The 16,948-nt window shown below is 36.9% G+C and overlaps 1 protein-coding gene and 1 non-coding gene across 2 annotated transcripts; one reads left to right on the top strand and one right to left on the bottom strand.

The window, feature by feature from the left end:
• The first annotated feature begins 6,110 nt into the window (after positions 1 to 6,110).
• On the top strand, positions 6,111 to 8,558 carry LOC133871591 (uncharacterized). Its single transcript, XM_062309017.1, has 4 exons — positions 6,111 to 6,351; positions 7,105 to 7,340; positions 7,424 to 7,651; positions 7,737 to 8,558. Exons 1-4 carry the CDS (start codon positions 6,111 to 6,113, stop codon positions 8,556 to 8,558), a joined length of 1,527 nt encoding a protein of 508 aa, XP_062165001.1.
• On the bottom strand, positions 6,490 to 6,595 carry LOC133872104 (small nucleolar RNA R71). The gene has a single exon (XR_009900953.1). It is a non-coding gene; the product is annotated as a small nucleolar RNA R71 (small nucleolar RNA).
• Positions 8,559 to 16,948: the final 8,390 nt, after the last annotated feature.

Raw genomic sequence — 16,948 nt, forward strand, 5'->3', positions numbered from 1 at the left:
CTGCCTGTCAAGGGGCTGAACTTTCATGTGATATGGGGTTTCAGAAGATTATCTTGGAGGGGGATGCACCGGCGATAGTACAGGCGATCAACTCAGCGGGTGCCTGTCCGGCGAGCTACGTTAACTTCAACGATGACACTCGTGTGATCTTGCAATCGTTTTCTTCCTGGAAAGTTTTGTTTGTAAGGCGTGAATGTAATTCTGTTGTTCACAGTTTAGCCCGTGTGGCTGCAACTCAATGTCTTTTTCAAGTCTGGATTGAGTTGTTACGGGACTCAGTTCACAATTGTGTAAGTGTTGACCAAGGGAGTCTTTCCCTCGTTTAATGAATGCTACGAATGACCTCAAAAAAAAAAAAAAAAAAAAGATCAAGTAAATTTTCACTCCCTTGCATTATTTAGTCAAGTGAATAGCCTTCACTTAATAAATTTGTCTAGTGAGATATGATAATTAGGGGCGGAGCTAGACATTTTAATGGGAGGGGACCAAATAATTTTCTTTTTTAAGTAGGGGTTCAATATATATATATGCCAAATTTAAAGTAAATTACACATAACCTAGGGGTTTCCTGTTTTTGCCAAAGGAGTCTTCCTACTCATAGTTCACTCCATAGTTGGCACTTGTTGGAACACGGCAGATAAAGTTAAAAAGCAGATCCAACGGTTCAATTAAAAGGTGAAAAAAAGGACTGCAATATCAACCACACAAATTGCTTGTAATTTACAATGTACAAGTCCAAATAAGTTTTTGACTGTCTGCTTTTAAGTAGATTTTTTCAAGTATGTTGTTTAAATTGCTTAAATAAGTTTAGTATTAACAAAAACTAATACAAAATACTTATAAAAACTCAAAAAATACAATTTTATTACAAATTGAATTGAAAGAATTTTCTTCAATTCAAACTTAACTTACATGTCCAACTGAAATTTCTCAATTTCAATATAAATTGCGATTTTACCAAACGCTTAGCTGTGTTTTGAAAATCACTTTTTAAACTCGCATTTTTTGAAATCGCAAACACAAACATACCTAATATTACGTCTACCTTGTTTGATTTTTGAAAAAACAAAATACAAACAAAAGTGACCTAAATCCTGTGTGTATAGGTCAAAAGTGCAACAGGCAAAACGTACAGGAATGGGGCACCATTCATCCATAAAGGCAAAGGAATAAAGAAGTTCATTATAAGCTTCATTTAATGCAGAGGCCCGAACTTCACGTTTATGGCAGAGACTCAGAGACCTTCAATTGCTCCTTAATTCACAGATCAATTACTCGATCGTTGTTTTCTTCCCACACCCTAAAACGAGAAATTTTGGGGGAAGCACCTCCACACCAAAGGCCCAAGAACAGGGCCTTGGAGGGTGGGTATAATTCTACTACTTTATTCTTTACAGCCCTTCTGTGCTCGATATCTAAACATTACCCCTTCTAAGTTCTTCCAGACAACGAGAATGGGACAACATCCTTACAAATTCTCCCCCCCCCCCCCCCCCCCCCCCCCTTCCTCCTCACTGATGATAATAATGCAAAATTCAATTTGCCATAATCATTATTCATTAAATATGAAGTCAACCATTAAATAAGAAGTCAAACATTACCTCTCAATATATATATATATATTATTTTCATGAAAAAAAAAAAACAGCATATATTTAGACTATTTACTATTTTGTAAATAAAGATATGCCATAATCATTAAATAGGAAGTCAACATTACCTCTCACAACAAGAGCTTCAAGACTCCAACAAAATTAGACTGTCCATCAAAAATTTCCAACCAAAATATGCAGCGGCATCAGTGCAGTTACATTACAAATCGAGTAGCAGTCCAGTTGTATTACAAATTGAAAATAGTTTTAATCCATAATACAAATTTAAAGTTTCAAAAGTTTGGTTGGTAAGACAATCTCCATTTCAGCTTCCAGCCTCCCTCCTAAGGTCTTTTTTTTGTTAAAAAAAGAAAGAAAGAAGAAGTCATACATTATCTCATATATTTAGTACTTTGTTAACAAAAAATGTCATAATCGTTAAATAGGAAGTCATACATTATCTCTCACAATAAGAGCTTCAAGACTCCAACAAAATTTGATTGTCCATCAAAATTCCTCAACCAAAATATGCTTGGCAGTAGTACAGTTTCATAAGTATTAAAAGTTGCACATTCAAGCCATTTAACTCGCATATGTTAGACCTTTCGTTTCATTGTAATATAATGTTTTGTGGTGTTTTTGGTGTTTTAAGCATTCTCAGGTGTCTAAGGAAAAATACAAGCAAATCCAGCATTCTGTATGTCAAATGGGCTCGAGAGCATTTGCAAAAGAATCAAGTGCACCCTGAGCTCGAGTGCAGCAAGAATTGGGCTCGAGCGCATCCATGCTGCTAAACTGACAGCAATGTAGAAACTAGAAAAGGAAAGAGTTTTACTTCTACTTGGACTAGATGTTTTAGATATCCATGAAATCAACTAGGGTTTCTCTTGTACTCTATAAATACACCCTATATTCGTTCATTAGAGGCATGTCACATTACTTAATAGAAATCAATAGGACTAGTGGATAGGTTTTGGGAGAAAAGTACAGAAATTCCAGTAGCTTCTTGGGATGGATTTCTCCTTAACAAAAGCGATTTTTTTCATCTCTTTGAGCGGCTAAATCATCTATAGGGTATTGATTTAGCTATTTCCAAGTAATAATGGTGTAATTGTTTTTTTTTCTTGGGAACTCTTTGACCATAAATGATGGTTGTTTAATCTTGAGATTATACTTTAAATTTTACATTTAATTTTAATAAACCTCTTATTCTTATCTTAGACAGTTGTTTATTTCTATTGAACTCAACTTTCGTATTTTCTGTGATTACAACGGTTTTAGTGGACACGAAATCAAGAGGGTTTCATAGGCCATGCCTAGGAATGATGAGTTTTTCTACACCCTAGGTAGTTTTAGAACAATTCATGCTTGCCGAAAGATGGGTCATGTTTATCCCTTAATTACGTGTATGCTAATTAAGAGATTCGATAGCTCATATCTAGGAAAGATAGATCGTACCACATCTTAGTGGTTAGGTAGATGATCAGTACTAACCCAAGATGGATTATTCTTATTTACTAATAAAAGAATTTTCTTCACAACATCAATAGGTGCTTGACAAACACACTCGATTCATATCATTCATGTAAGTGAAATTTTCATATTAAATGTAATGTACCATTATTATGAGATTAGCGGTGAAAGCAATCCTCTATATCTTCCCCAACTTATATTTCTTTTACTTTTACATTTTTATTTAGTTTCAATTGCAAATCAACAATCAAATATCTTTTCTGAATTAGATTAGAGTTAATTTCGGTAACTTTATAACGAAACACACAGTCCTTGAGATTCAACACCCTCACATATACCTATTCTACAAAGATTCTTTCTATTGCGAGTGGTAATTTTATTATTGATACACTCAAAACCACATCATAGTTACATTACAAATTGAGTAGCAGTGCAGTTATATTACAAATTGAAAATAGTTTTAATACTTAATTCACAATTTGTTTGACAGTAACAAAGGTAATTAGGGTATTGTTGGTATGGTAGTCTCCATTTCAGCTTCCACCTAACGTTAAAAAAAGAAAAAAAAAAAAAAGATAGATAGAATTAGCACAATATGTACATAACCTTGTAACTTCAAAGGAAATTAACAATTACCACAAAACACAATTAATATTTACAACAAACTTCTTTTTCACCCCATATAATGTTTTGACCCAATCTGCCCCACATACCAAATATCTGTTGATAAGCGTTGAATATTTACATTCAAAGCCCCTTAATTTGCATATGTTAAACCTTAAAATGTGTGGTTAAATAATGGGTTATTATGTTTTAGTGTTTCATCTCTTTTTTAGGTCCTAATTGGAAACAAGAGTAAAAATCAGCAAGTTAAGCCTAATGAAGACATTTGAGGTTCAAGTGCTCAGGCAAGGAAGATGAAAATCGATCAAGTATAATCGATCGATCGAAATTTCCTTGCCTGAAAAGTCGATCAGTTGATTCTTTAGTCGAACTTAAAGCGATCGATTGAAATTTTCAAGGCAAAATAAGTCGATCGATCGACTTCGGATATTTCAGAAAGATCTTCAAATGTCAGCAGATTTTTGTGTGGCTCAATTTCATCCCCAAGTTGTGCGGTTCTTATCAAATTTTGTCACCATCATTTTGTGCGGCTTAAAGTGATTGATTAGACTAGATTTGTTGTACCAAATCCTCTATAAATAGAGGATGGACGTGAGAGTTAAAAGAGAGAGAGTTTTTAGTTATTTTTCTTAATTTTAGTTTTTGTGCATTTGTGTGATGCACCCTTTCCTTCATATTTTCCAGAGAGCTTAAATTTAGGGTATTTTAATTCTGTAACTTACTTTAAATCCGTTTTTAGTAAAGTAAAGTTTGATTTTAGTTCATGCAAGTGTTCTTTACATCTTTCTAGCAATTTCTTTCTTCTTTTTTTCTTGTTTGCTTTTCATCTTGTTAGTTTAATTTGTAGTTCCTAGACCTCTTAGAGAAATGGGTTCTTCTTCTCCTATAAGAGAATCTCATATCTCCATGAGTAGCTAATTTAGTTGTAGGGTATTGATGAACTATTTCTAAGTGCCATGGTTTGATTGTATTATTCTTGGGCTATTCCATGCAAGTATAATGATTACTTAGCCTAGAGATGTTTAGGTAATGGTGCTTATGACATAATTTATGTGAACTTGATAACTCATGCTAGGGAACATATATAACTCCACTCTTTTAGTTTCATTATTGCTTAGATGTTTTTCCAATTATAGTATAATTTTATGTGGAGGTTATGTGCTAACTTAAAGATGATTTACACTTTTTCCATAGATGTGTATTCTTATTAAAAAGGTCTTATAGTCCATACTAGGGAGCATGAATCATTCAAACCTAGATTTTATTTGAATGACTATTGTATAAGTAGATGGATTATCATTGCCTTTAAACTAAAGTAATTTCATGTTGAGATCGTCATGTGATTGACAATCATCACGCGTTCATATTACACTTGTGAAGGAAATCTAGGAGGAATATAGTATTCCATGTGTATGAGGATTGAGTGAAATCAATGCCCTATACTTTCCTTTTTCTTAAAATCTTTCCATTTTAATTGTTTTAGTTCATATTAGCTTAGTGATAAAACTAAAAAAATCTTCTTTTTCAAAATTAAATTAGGAAACGTCTTAAGTATTTCATAACTAAACAACCCCCAATTCTTGTGGTACGATACCCTCCTTACTCCTATTCTACAAAGTCTCGTACTACTGCGAGTGGTTATAAATATTAAAATCCACGTAGTTGTGAAAACCAGTTAAGTTGCAAAACCAAAATTCCTTATTTTTAATAATCGGTTGATAGTTACCAATTTTTGGCGCCGTTGCTGGGGATTGCAAACTGTTGTTTATGAAGTATTTAGGATTTTATCTAGTTTGATTCTGTTCATATTTTATATTTTGTGTATAAGCGGTTTCGGTTCTATTTAAAAACTGTTTTTGGATTTAAAAAACTGTCTCTGTTTTGTTTCTGCAGAAGGAAAAATTGATCGATCTATTTTTCAAAACTAATAATCGATCGATCTAAATCTCAATCGATCGCATTATAATTTGATCGATCGAATTTGCTCAGTAGCATCCCAGTTGTTGTTTCAAAGCAGAAACTGAATTTTCTTCTTTTGTTCTGTCCATATTATTTTTGTTAATATTTCATGTTTTTCTTCTTTGGTGCAAATAGGATTCTTTTAGGTTTTCAGTAGAATTTGTTGACTGCAGATAAGATTCGATCATGCGATACAGGGATTCGATCGATCGATCCAATTTTAAATCGATTGAGGGATTTTGACTACAGCAACAAAAACTGCTGCAGCAACTGGAACTCTGCTGAAACCGGTATTTTTTCTAAATCCTTGTTCTGTATATATTGTTTCATTCTTGTTAGTTTATGTTTGGTTGAAGGTCGGTATTATTGCCTATTATTCCATACGACCTAGACCTAGAGCGGATTCCTAGACGTCGTAGATCCGAACGGAACTCATGTCGAAAAGCCCGCTTTAAAACACCTATGGCTGAAGAACAAAAGCCCGTGTTGTTGATGGACCATTATGTTCCCACTACATACACCCCTTCTTCAAGCCTTCAGCTGCCGAATATCACGGCAGCTCATTATGAAATTAAGCCCAGCATTATTCAAATGCTCCAATCTTTTTATGGGCTTAATAACGAGGACCCCTATAAGTATCTTGATGACTTCCTTGAGATCTGCTTAACCATGAGGTTACAGAACATCTCTGAAGATGCTTTGCGTATGCGTTTGTTTCCATTCTCTTAAAAAGATAAGGCAAAATATTGGTTGAATTCCCTAGAGACTAACTCCATTACTTCTTGGGCTCAGATGCAACACGAGTTCCTTAAGAAGTATTTGACCATAGGGAAAACAAACCAAATACGAAAAGCCATAACCGGTTTTTCACAAATAAAGGGGGAGCCCTTTCATGAAACTTGGGATAGGATGAAGGACCTTCTACGAAAGTGTCCACATCATGTTGTTCCCAAGTGGCAGCTTATTCGGTGTTTCTATGATGGCTTAACAGAGCCTCATAGACAAATGTAGATGCCTCTTGTGGGGGTACATTTATGCTAAAAAGTGAAGATGATGCGTGGATTTTTTTGAAAATTTAGTTGAAAATTCTTTACACCATTCATCATCCGGTCGTAGGGCACCTGCGTCTAAGAACCAAAAGAGTAAGACAATTTTCGAAGTAAGCCATCCCTTAGATGTTACTACTAAGGTAGATGCCTTATCAAGAAAATTAGATCAGATTATGGCTACTGGTTTTGTACCTACAGCTGTCCCTCACATTCCACCCCACAGGAGTTATGCTCATTTTGCTCAAATCCATCGTATCAGGTGAAAGATTGCTCCGTCATAGGACAATTTTCTGAAGTTCCTCATGAGCAAGTGAATGTAGCCACCTCCAGACCGGTTAATGATCCATATTCTCATTCATATAACCCGGGATGGAGAAATCATTCAAATTTCTCTTGGCGACCTTCAGGGAATTCGGGACCTTCTGTAGGAGTGCAAAATCAAGCACACCCATTGCCTCCTAATCAATCCTATAATCCAAATTATCGGCCCCATCAATATCATTACCAGTTAGCTCCTCCTCCTAGAAATTCTGCTTTTGAGGAGAAAGTTTTAACTGCAATTGGCAACTTGGAAGCAAATACTCAATTGCTGAATTCTCATTCCCAATCGATTGCCAAGTTAGAAGGTCAAGTTGGACAACTGGCAAATGCTTTTAATCAGAGAAAAGAAGGGAAACTTCCCTCCCAACCAATAGCTAACCCTAAGGCACAATACATGGTCGATAGGAGTGCTTCCAGCGCACCACCCATAAGCAAGTCCAAGCGGTTACAACCTTAAGGAGTGGAAGGACAGTCGATAATCAGGTTAGGCAAAAGAACACTGAAGAAGATGAATCCCGACCAAATCCAAAGTTACCCCTTGAGAATCCAAAAGAGAAGTTGAAAACCACTCCTGAGACACCTTATGAGCCTAGAGCTTCATTCCCTGAACGTCTCAAGGAGCCTCCTAGTGCTGTAAAGCAAGGAGAAAGATATCAAGAAATGTGATGTTTTTTAAAAAGCACATATTAATATACCATTTCTTGATGCTATCCGGCAGATCCCATCTTATGCTAAGTTTCTAAAAGATTTGTGTACTCAAAAGCGCAAGATGAGGAAGCGTAGTCCAGAAAAAATTCTTTTGACCGAGCAAGTGAGTTCTTTGATACAAGACACCGTTGCCCCCAAAATTAAGGATCCGAGTGCTCCGACTATTTCTTGTATTATTGGAGACCATACCATTGACAAGGCACTCCTTGATTTAGGTGCAGGTGTTAATTTGTTACCTTACTCGGTCTATGAGCAATTAGGACTAGGAGAGTTGAAGCCCATGACGGTTGTCTTACAACTTGCAGACAAATCCGTAAAGAAACCCCGTGGTATAATTGAAGATGTAATCATTAGAGTGGACAGGTTTTACTTCCTAGTAGACTTCATTGTTCTTGATACAGAACCTATCCCAGACCCAGCAAGGCTTATCCCAGTCATCCTTGGACACCCTTTCCTAGCTACGGCTAATGCTTGCATAAACTGCAAGACAGGAGAAATGGAGATAACCTTTGGGAACATGAAAGTAAGGCTGAACATTTTCAAGGCTTTTCAGCATCCACCGGATATTAATGAGTGTTTCTTATTGGACATGATTGAAGAAACTGTTAAAGACACACTACCCAACCTTTTGATTAAAGATCCATTGGAGGCTTGCCTGTCTCACTTTGACTTTGAGGACTTTGATACAGAGCATTATGTTGGCGAAGTAAATTCATTACTTGACACTACAGCTGCAATAGACTTTCCTCCTTGGAGAGTGCCAAAAGAGCTATTACCTAGCACGTCAGGCATCCCTCATATTCCTTCTCTGATTTCCCCACCAAAGCTTTAGCTTAAGCAGCTTCCTGCAACACTTAAGTATGTCTTCTTAGGCACAAATGATACTCTCCCAGTCATTATTGCATCTGATCTGCAAGATCACCAAGAGAGTAATTTGCTGGATGTTCTACAGGAACACAAATAAGCGATTGGTTGGAGTGTGGGAGATTTGAAAAGGATCGATCCCTCCATTTGCATGCATCGTATTCATCTAGAGGATAATGTTAAGCCCTCCAGGGAGGCACAGAGGAGATTGAATCCTAACATAAAGGAAGTAGTCATGAAAGAGGTGGTGAAATTGTTAGATGCAGGTATTATTTATCCCATCTCAGATAGTACATGGGTGAGTCCCATACAAGTGGTACCTGAAAAGTCTGGTATCACTGTGGTTGAGAGTTCTTCTGGTGACCTAATTCCTCAACGTACAACCACTGGATGGCGTGTGTGGATAGATTATAGGAGACTCAACTCTACAACTAGAAAGGATCATTTTCCATTGCCATTTATTGATCAGATCCTAGAACGTCTTGCAGGCCAAAGTTATTATTGCTTCCTGGATGGTTATTCAAGATATAACCAAGTGGGCGTTGATCCTCAAGATCAAGAGAAAACAACTTTTACCTGTCCTTTTGGTACCTTTGCGTATAGACGCATGCCCTTTGGGTTATGTAATGCACCTGCAACATTCCAAAGGTGTATAACGTCTATCTTTTCGGATATGGTAGAAAAATTCCTTGAAGTGTTCATGGACGATTTTTCCTTCTTTGGACCCACCTTTGATGAATGTCTCCATAACCTTTCACTCGTTCTTCAACGATGCAAGCAGACAAACTTGATATTAAGTTGGGAGAAGAGCCATTTTATGGTTCAAGAAGGAATCGTTCTGGGACACGTAGTGTCCAAAAGAGGTATAGAAGTAGACAAAGCAAAAGTGGAGTTAATTTCTAAACTTCCACCGCCTACCATGGTTAGGCAAATATGCTCATTTCTCGGACATGCTGGCTTTTATCGCCGCTTCATCAAGGATTTTAGCAAAATTTCACTACCCTTGTGCAACCTTCTTGCCAAGGAGACTTCGTTCAACTTTGATGAAGCGTGTTTAGATGCATTCGAGACACTTCGCTCTCTTTTATCCTCAGCTCCGATTATGAAGACTCCCAATTGGTCTCTCTCTTTTGAGATCATGTGTGATGCATCCGACTATGCAGTGGGTGTTGTTTTAGGTCAACATAAGGACAAGCTCCCTCACGCGATTTATTTTGCTAGTAAGACTCTGTTAGAAGCTCAAGTAAATTATACCACTATAGAGAATGAGTTATTAGCAGTTGTTTTCGCCTTGGACAAATTCCGCTCTAATCTTTTAGGATCCAAGGTGATTATATACTTTGATCATGCCGCGTTGAGGCATTTAATGGCCAAAAAAGAAACGTTTGATTCAATGGATACTCTTATTACAAGAGTTTGATTTAGAGATACGGGATAAGAAAGGATCTGATAATGTTGTAGCTAACCATCTTTCTCGTATATTTCTTGAGTCCTCTCTCATCCCAGTGCATGATTCCTTTCCGGATGAGCAACTGCTAGAGATCACGCCTCAAGAAATACCTTGGTATGCTGACATAGTTAATTATCTTGCTACAAGTAAGGTCCCTTCTTATTGGTCTAAGCAAGCTAAGGATAATTTCTTCAAGCAGATCCGATCCTATTTTTGGGAGGATCCTGAACTTTTCAAGTACTGTGCTGATCAAATTATTCGCCGTTGTGTACCTCAAGGTGAAATTCAAAGTATCCTCACGTTTTGCCATACTCTGGCATGTGGAGGACATTTTAGTGCGCAAAAGACTGCGGTGAAGGTTTTGCAGAGTGGATTCTTCTGGCCATCCTTATTTAAGGATTCTTTCAAGTTTTGTAAGGCGTGTGATCGATGTCAAGGCCTTGGAACAATGTTCCGAAAGGACATGATGCCTCTAAACCCCATCTTAATTGTGGAAATTTTTGATGTGTGGGGGATAGACTTTATGGGACCCTTCCCGCCATCTTTCGGATTTGAGTATATTTTAGTGGCGGTGGACTATGTATCAAAGTGGATATAGGCTGTGGCAACCAGAACCAATGATCATAAAGTTGTTATGAAGTTCATTCAGACAAATATCTTTAGTAGATTTGGTATGCCTTGAGCAATTATTAGTGACGAAGGAACAAATTTTTGTAATAGATTTATAAAACATTACATGTTAAATACTCTGTCACTCATAAAGTTGCTACACCCTACCATCCTCAGACAAGTGGCCAGGTGGAATTATCTAATAAGGAGATAAAGAGAATTTTAGAGAAAACGGTTCGGCCGGATCACAAGGATTGGTCTTTGCGACTCAATGATGCATTATGGGCTTACCGTACTGCTTTCAAGGCACCGATTGGCATGTCGCCTTATTAGCTTGTTTATGGCAAGGTATGCCATCTCCCTGTTGAGTTAGAGCACAAGGCTTGGTGGGCAATCAAGACCTATAATTTTGACATTAAATCTGCAGGATCCCACAAAAGGTTACAATTGAGCGAGCTTGAAGAGCTACGTAATGATGCTTACGAGAGTGCCCGGATGTACAAGGAAAGAACGAAAGCATTTCATGATAAATACATCCAGCCGAAGACTTCGTTCTAGATCAAAAAGTATGGTTGTACAATTCTAGACTTAGCCTGTTTCCTGGTAAACTCTGTTCGAGATGGGATGGACCCTTTATAGTCACATATGTATCCCCTCACGGAGCGGTTGAGTTAAAGGATCCCAAAACTGGCCAATTTTTTAAGGTTAACGGTCAGAGATTAAAACCCTACATTCAGGGCATTGAGCATAATAAAGATGTGGAATCCGTTGATCTAACGGATTTCGTCTACTTTTCATAATTAGAGCTTCATGTTGTACATTAATTGCATAAGAATCTTAGGTTGTATTTTTGTTTTGTTGTGAATAAGTTTCATCGCCCTTTATTTTCTTTTGTATCATTTCCTTTTACTTTTCTTGTTTCTCTATTTTCAAGGTTTTTACATCTAAAAAAAAGGGGGGGGTGAAAATTTTCGATCGATCTCTTTTGATTTCGATCGAAATCGCCCAATAACCACGTGACAGGATTTTAAAAATACCCGTGCCCCCTCATTTCCTCATTTTCCCCCCCAGACTCGAGAACCTCTCTTTCACCCTCTCGGTTCCTTCTTCCCCAACTCCCAATTTTCTCCATTTGTGATCTTTTTCTTTCATTTCTTTTGCATTTAATCCCTTCCTCTTCCCTTTTCTCGCATTTCCCACCGATTAAAAGTTAAAAAATTTGCCTTCCTTGGCAAATTTATTTTGGCACACCAAGTATTCGACAAAAGTCCTAAGAGAGTGTTTTTCATGGAACCTGCCCAACCTTCCTCTCCCAACAGTCCCGGATGCCCCGATGAGTTCATACGACAGGAATGGCGGCAAAGACCGTTCAATGTTGAAAACCGTTTTGACATTGTCGGTGCATTCCGAGAGAAAGAATCGGTGAAGTGGGCATATCGTTAATTCAAAAAGCGCAACTTGTTGTCGCTTTTGAAGCCTACCGATGATTTCTTCTATCCACCATTTGTCCGTGTGTTCTACCAGAATCTCACTTATGACATGGACAATCTGGCCTACTTATCTTTCGTTGTTTTGGGCCAACACATTTATGTGAGCGTTGACAACATTGTCAATGCACTTGGATGCCCTACTACGAATCCGAGAGGTCGCTTTGATGAGTACCCTCCACGCTGTGATTTACATTTCATCATTCGTGACATGTTTGGAGGGGCCTACGACGATGATAGACATACTTGTGCGAAGAGAGCAGAATTGCCACATCATCTGTTACTCGTCAATTCCGTGCTCAAGAAGAATGTGTATCCATTGGGGCACAAAACACAGAGGATCAGTGACGTTTTAGCAGCTCTATATGCTTTTGAGAGGCAATATTGGGTGAGCATCCCAGAGCTGATATGGAGGCAAATGCACAAGTGCTGGGAAGATATGAAAGAGAAGAGGCTGACGAGTGCTGCACAGAGACCACTTCCGTTTCTGTGCCTCATTACCAAGATAGTGGAATTCCTATTCCTGATAGGACCCTTTTAGATAGGAATATCCCAATGTTTGGACTCGCCCAGTGGACGTAGAGTATTTCCCATATGCCACAGATGGGTGAGCCGCAGGTGGATATAGAGATAGATGATGGTGCTCCCGTAGCTGAGACGCACGAGGGTGATCAGCCAGCTCCTAGGCAGGCTTCAGATTAGTCCACTGCCACCGATTTCTCCTTACTATAGAGACATTTGGGCAGCTTAGCTAGCGAGATGCGTGACACGCGTACTGAGATGTGAGAGACTCTTACTGAGATCCTGGCTTGCCAGACTGCTATGAAAGACAAGTTACGTGATATTTTGCGACGTCTTCCACCACCTCCGGATGCTGTACCATGAGTGCCAATGAGCACCTTTATTTCTTTTCTTAATGGCATTGTATTTTTCATTCACATTGTGGTTTGGTTTTGCTGTTATCTTTCTTACCCAATGTATTTTTCACATGCCATTTTGATGTAACAGACAAGGCTTTTGACATTACGACTATATGGGGACTGTGAGATTTCTTTTCTTCTTTATTTGTTCACTTTGTACATTCTTGTTGTTTTTAGTTTTGATTTTCAGGCTAACTGTTTCCACACCCTAAGTTTGGGGGTATGCTCTGAGCCATACCTCCCCCAATCAGGTTTTCTTATATCCCTGATCTTGTGCTTACTTTTGATATACACATTGAGGACCATGTGTCCTTTAAGTTTGAGGGTATGGAGACATTTTTCAGATTTTGTCCATAATTTTTGTTTTAACATGTGCATATTTTTATGTTACTCAGAATATGGTTGATTTATAATTGTGAATTGTGTTTCATTGGAAAATTTAAACTTTTGAACACATGAACACAAGTAGAGACTCTAAGTTTGTTCACTCACCTTTGGCTATGAGAATGCACGTGTTGAAAAATTTGAAAATCACGAAATACATTGGCATTTTGCTCGTGGGGTATGATTTTAAGTTATAAACCATACATAATTGTTTAGAGTGTCTTAGATGGAACTTGAATGTCTTGTGGGATGGATGACTTGGGCATTATAATGGCATAAAAAAAATTTAAAAAAAAAAAAAAAAAAAAAGAAAAAAAAAAAAGAAGAAGAAAAGCTTCATTGAGTAACCGGACCTCTTGCCTCATTAAGCATTGAGTATGCGCGTCAAAAGATGTAAGTAAATAAATATAATGGTTAGTTTGACTTTGTAGTTCTTTTTGACTTAAGTTATTAAGCCTTTGGGATGTTTTACATCTAGTGCCCTAAAGCCGTCTGGTTTGGGAGTCACTGGCCTAACACTTGGTACATAGGTCAATTAGACTCTTAATGTAGTTAAGCATTGCACAACCATATTAATATTGTAAATAAAATTAAAAACACTACCTATGCCTTAGTTATTCCATCTTGTGAGGAATTTGAAGAAATTTGAGACATTAGAAGCACATATATGTAGGAAATACTTTGAAGCCCCATAGCTATATATTAATATCTGAGTGCATCGATTTGAACATATGATATCTTGTCCAGCCATTTGTGAGTAAGTAGACATGAATTCTCTAAACTATGTGAAGATGGGTTTGTTAGTTTAAGATTTTTCATGAATAGGAGTCCATTATTTTGAAGATACTTCATTCTTAGGGTTAACATGAATACAAAAAAAATAAAAAATAAATAATGTTTGTAGGTAGCATTTCTGCTAAACCTTTACGAGACTTCACTCGTCCACTAGGGTAGCCTAGGAGTTTAAAAGGCTTGTTGCATGTGTCAAATGCAATCGCGTTTCCCACGAAAGAGGATTTATAGTAGTTGTTTATATTTAATTTTTAAATTGTAATGCTAGGGACTAGCATTATGTAAGTTTGGGGGTGTGATAAGCGTTGAATGTTTACATTTAAAGCCCCTTAATTTACATATGTTAAACCCTAAAATGTGTGGTTAAATAATGTGTTATTATGTTTTAGTGTTTCAACTCTTTTTTTGGTCCTAATTGGAAACAAGAGCAAAAATCAGCAAGTTAAGCCTAATGAAGACATTTGAGGTTCAAGTGCTGCTGCCAGGAAGATGAAAATTGATCAAGTATAATCGATCGATCGAAATTTCCTTGCGTGAAAAGTCGATCGATCGATTCTTTAGTTGAACCTAAAGCGATCGATCGAAATTTCCAACGTAAAATAAGTCGATCGATCGACTTCGGATATTTCAAAAAGATCTTCAGATGTCGGCAGATTTTTGTGTGGCTCAATTTCATCCTCAAGTTGTGCGGTTCTAATCAGATTTTGTCACCATCATTTTGTGCGGCTGAGAGTGATTGATTAGGCTAGATTTGTTGTACCAAATCCTCTATAAATAGAGGATGGACGAGAGAGTTAAAAGAGAGAGAGTTTTTAGTTATTTTTCTTAATTTTAGTTTTTGTGCATTTGTGTGATGCACCCTTTCCTTCATATTTTCCAGAGAGCTTAGATTTTGAGTATTTTAATTCTGTAACTTACTTTTAATCCGTTTTTAGTAAAGTAAAGTTTGATTTTAGTTCATGCAAGTGTTCTTTACATCTTTCTAGCAACTTCTTTCTTCTTTTTTTCTTGTTTGCTTTTCATCTTGTTAGTTTAATTTGTAGTTCCTAGACCTCTTAGAGAAATGGGTTCTTCTTCTCCTATAAGAGAATCTCATATCTCTATGAGTAGCTAATTTAGTTGTAGGGTATTGATGAACTCTTTCTAAGTGCCATGGTTTGATTGTATTATTCTTAGGATTCCATGCAAGTGTAATGATTACTTAGCCTAGAGATAGTTAGGTAATGGTGTTTATGACATAATTTATGTGAACTTGATAACTCATGCTAGGGAACATATATAACTCCACACTCTTTTAGTTTCATTATTGCTTAGATGTTTTTTCAATTATAGTATAATTTTATGTGAAGGTTATGTGCTAACCTAAAGATGATTTATACTTTTTTCATAGATGTGTATGCTTATTAAAAAGGTCTTATAGTCCATACTAGGGAGCATGAATCATTCAAACCTAAATTTTAGTTCAATGACTATTGTATAAGTAGATGGATTATAATTGCCTTTAAACTAAAGTAATTTCATGTTGAGATCGTCGTGTGATTGACAATCATCACGCGCTCATATTACACTTGTGAAGGAAATCCGGGAGGAATATAGTATGCCATGTGTATGAGGATTGAGTGAAATCAATGCCCTATACTTTCCTTTTTCTTAAAATCTCTCCATTTTAATTGTTTTAGTTCATATTAGCTTAGTGATAAAACTAAACAAATCTTCTTTTTCAAAAGTAAATTAAGAAACGTCTTAAGTATTTCATAACTGAACAGCCCCCAATTCGTGTGGTACGATACCCTCCTTAGTCCTATTCTACAAAGTCTCGTACTACTACGAGTGGTTATAAATATTAAAATCCACGTAGTTGTGAAAATCGATTAAGTTGCAAAACCAAAATTCCTTATTTTAATAATCGGTTTGATAGCTACCATCTGCACAGTTTCTATAGATAACGAAGCCCTGTGATGAAGAATAACCTTTCTTCCAGCACTAAATATGGACTCTGAACTCACAGTGGTAATTGGAGTTGACAAAATATCCTTGGCCAAAATAGACAGAATCCAATACTTAAGTGCATTTCTTTCCAGCAATCCAAGGCATCAAACTCGACACCTTTGTCAACAATAAGCACATTCTCCTCCAAATATACTTGCAAATCTGTTTTAAGAGACTGTTGTAATGTTTCAATAGTTCAAACAAATGACTCATACATTTCCAAACCACTTTGGACATTGACCACACCAACCGAACAAGTACTTGGAGAGCTCCCTGGAGCATTGTTTTGTGAATTCTGTTCCATAACACTTGAGTTATAGTCTCCAACGTAGTCATTATACAATTCATTGAAAACTGAAAGGAGACAATTAATATTCCTTGTAGCATTCGGCTCTCGGTAGATTATAGGGTAACAAAATCGTATCGGAGTTATCTTATACCTTGGGTCCAACACGGCAGCAATTCCCATTAGTAAGTTGACTTCTCCCCAATACTTTTCAAACTTTACATTCATTTTGCGTGCCATTGATTGAATGTACTCATTTGAATCTATACACTTCATACTCAAGATGTCTTTCATTCTCCACACTTCAGGGAGGAATAAGTTAGAAGTAGAGTAGTCACTCCCATACAATTAAGGTTACTTGGTTGAAAACCCCCAATAATTGGCATGCATTCTCAATTTTTCCCAATCTTCATCCAATGGCAACCATTAAAAACCAGAATC

This window comes from Alnus glutinosa, chromosome 6 (assembly GCF_958979055.1).
Source record: "Alnus glutinosa chromosome 6, dhAlnGlut1.1, whole genome shotgun sequence".
Taxonomy (NCBI): domain Eukaryota; kingdom Viridiplantae; phylum Streptophyta; class Magnoliopsida; order Fagales; family Betulaceae; genus Alnus; species Alnus glutinosa.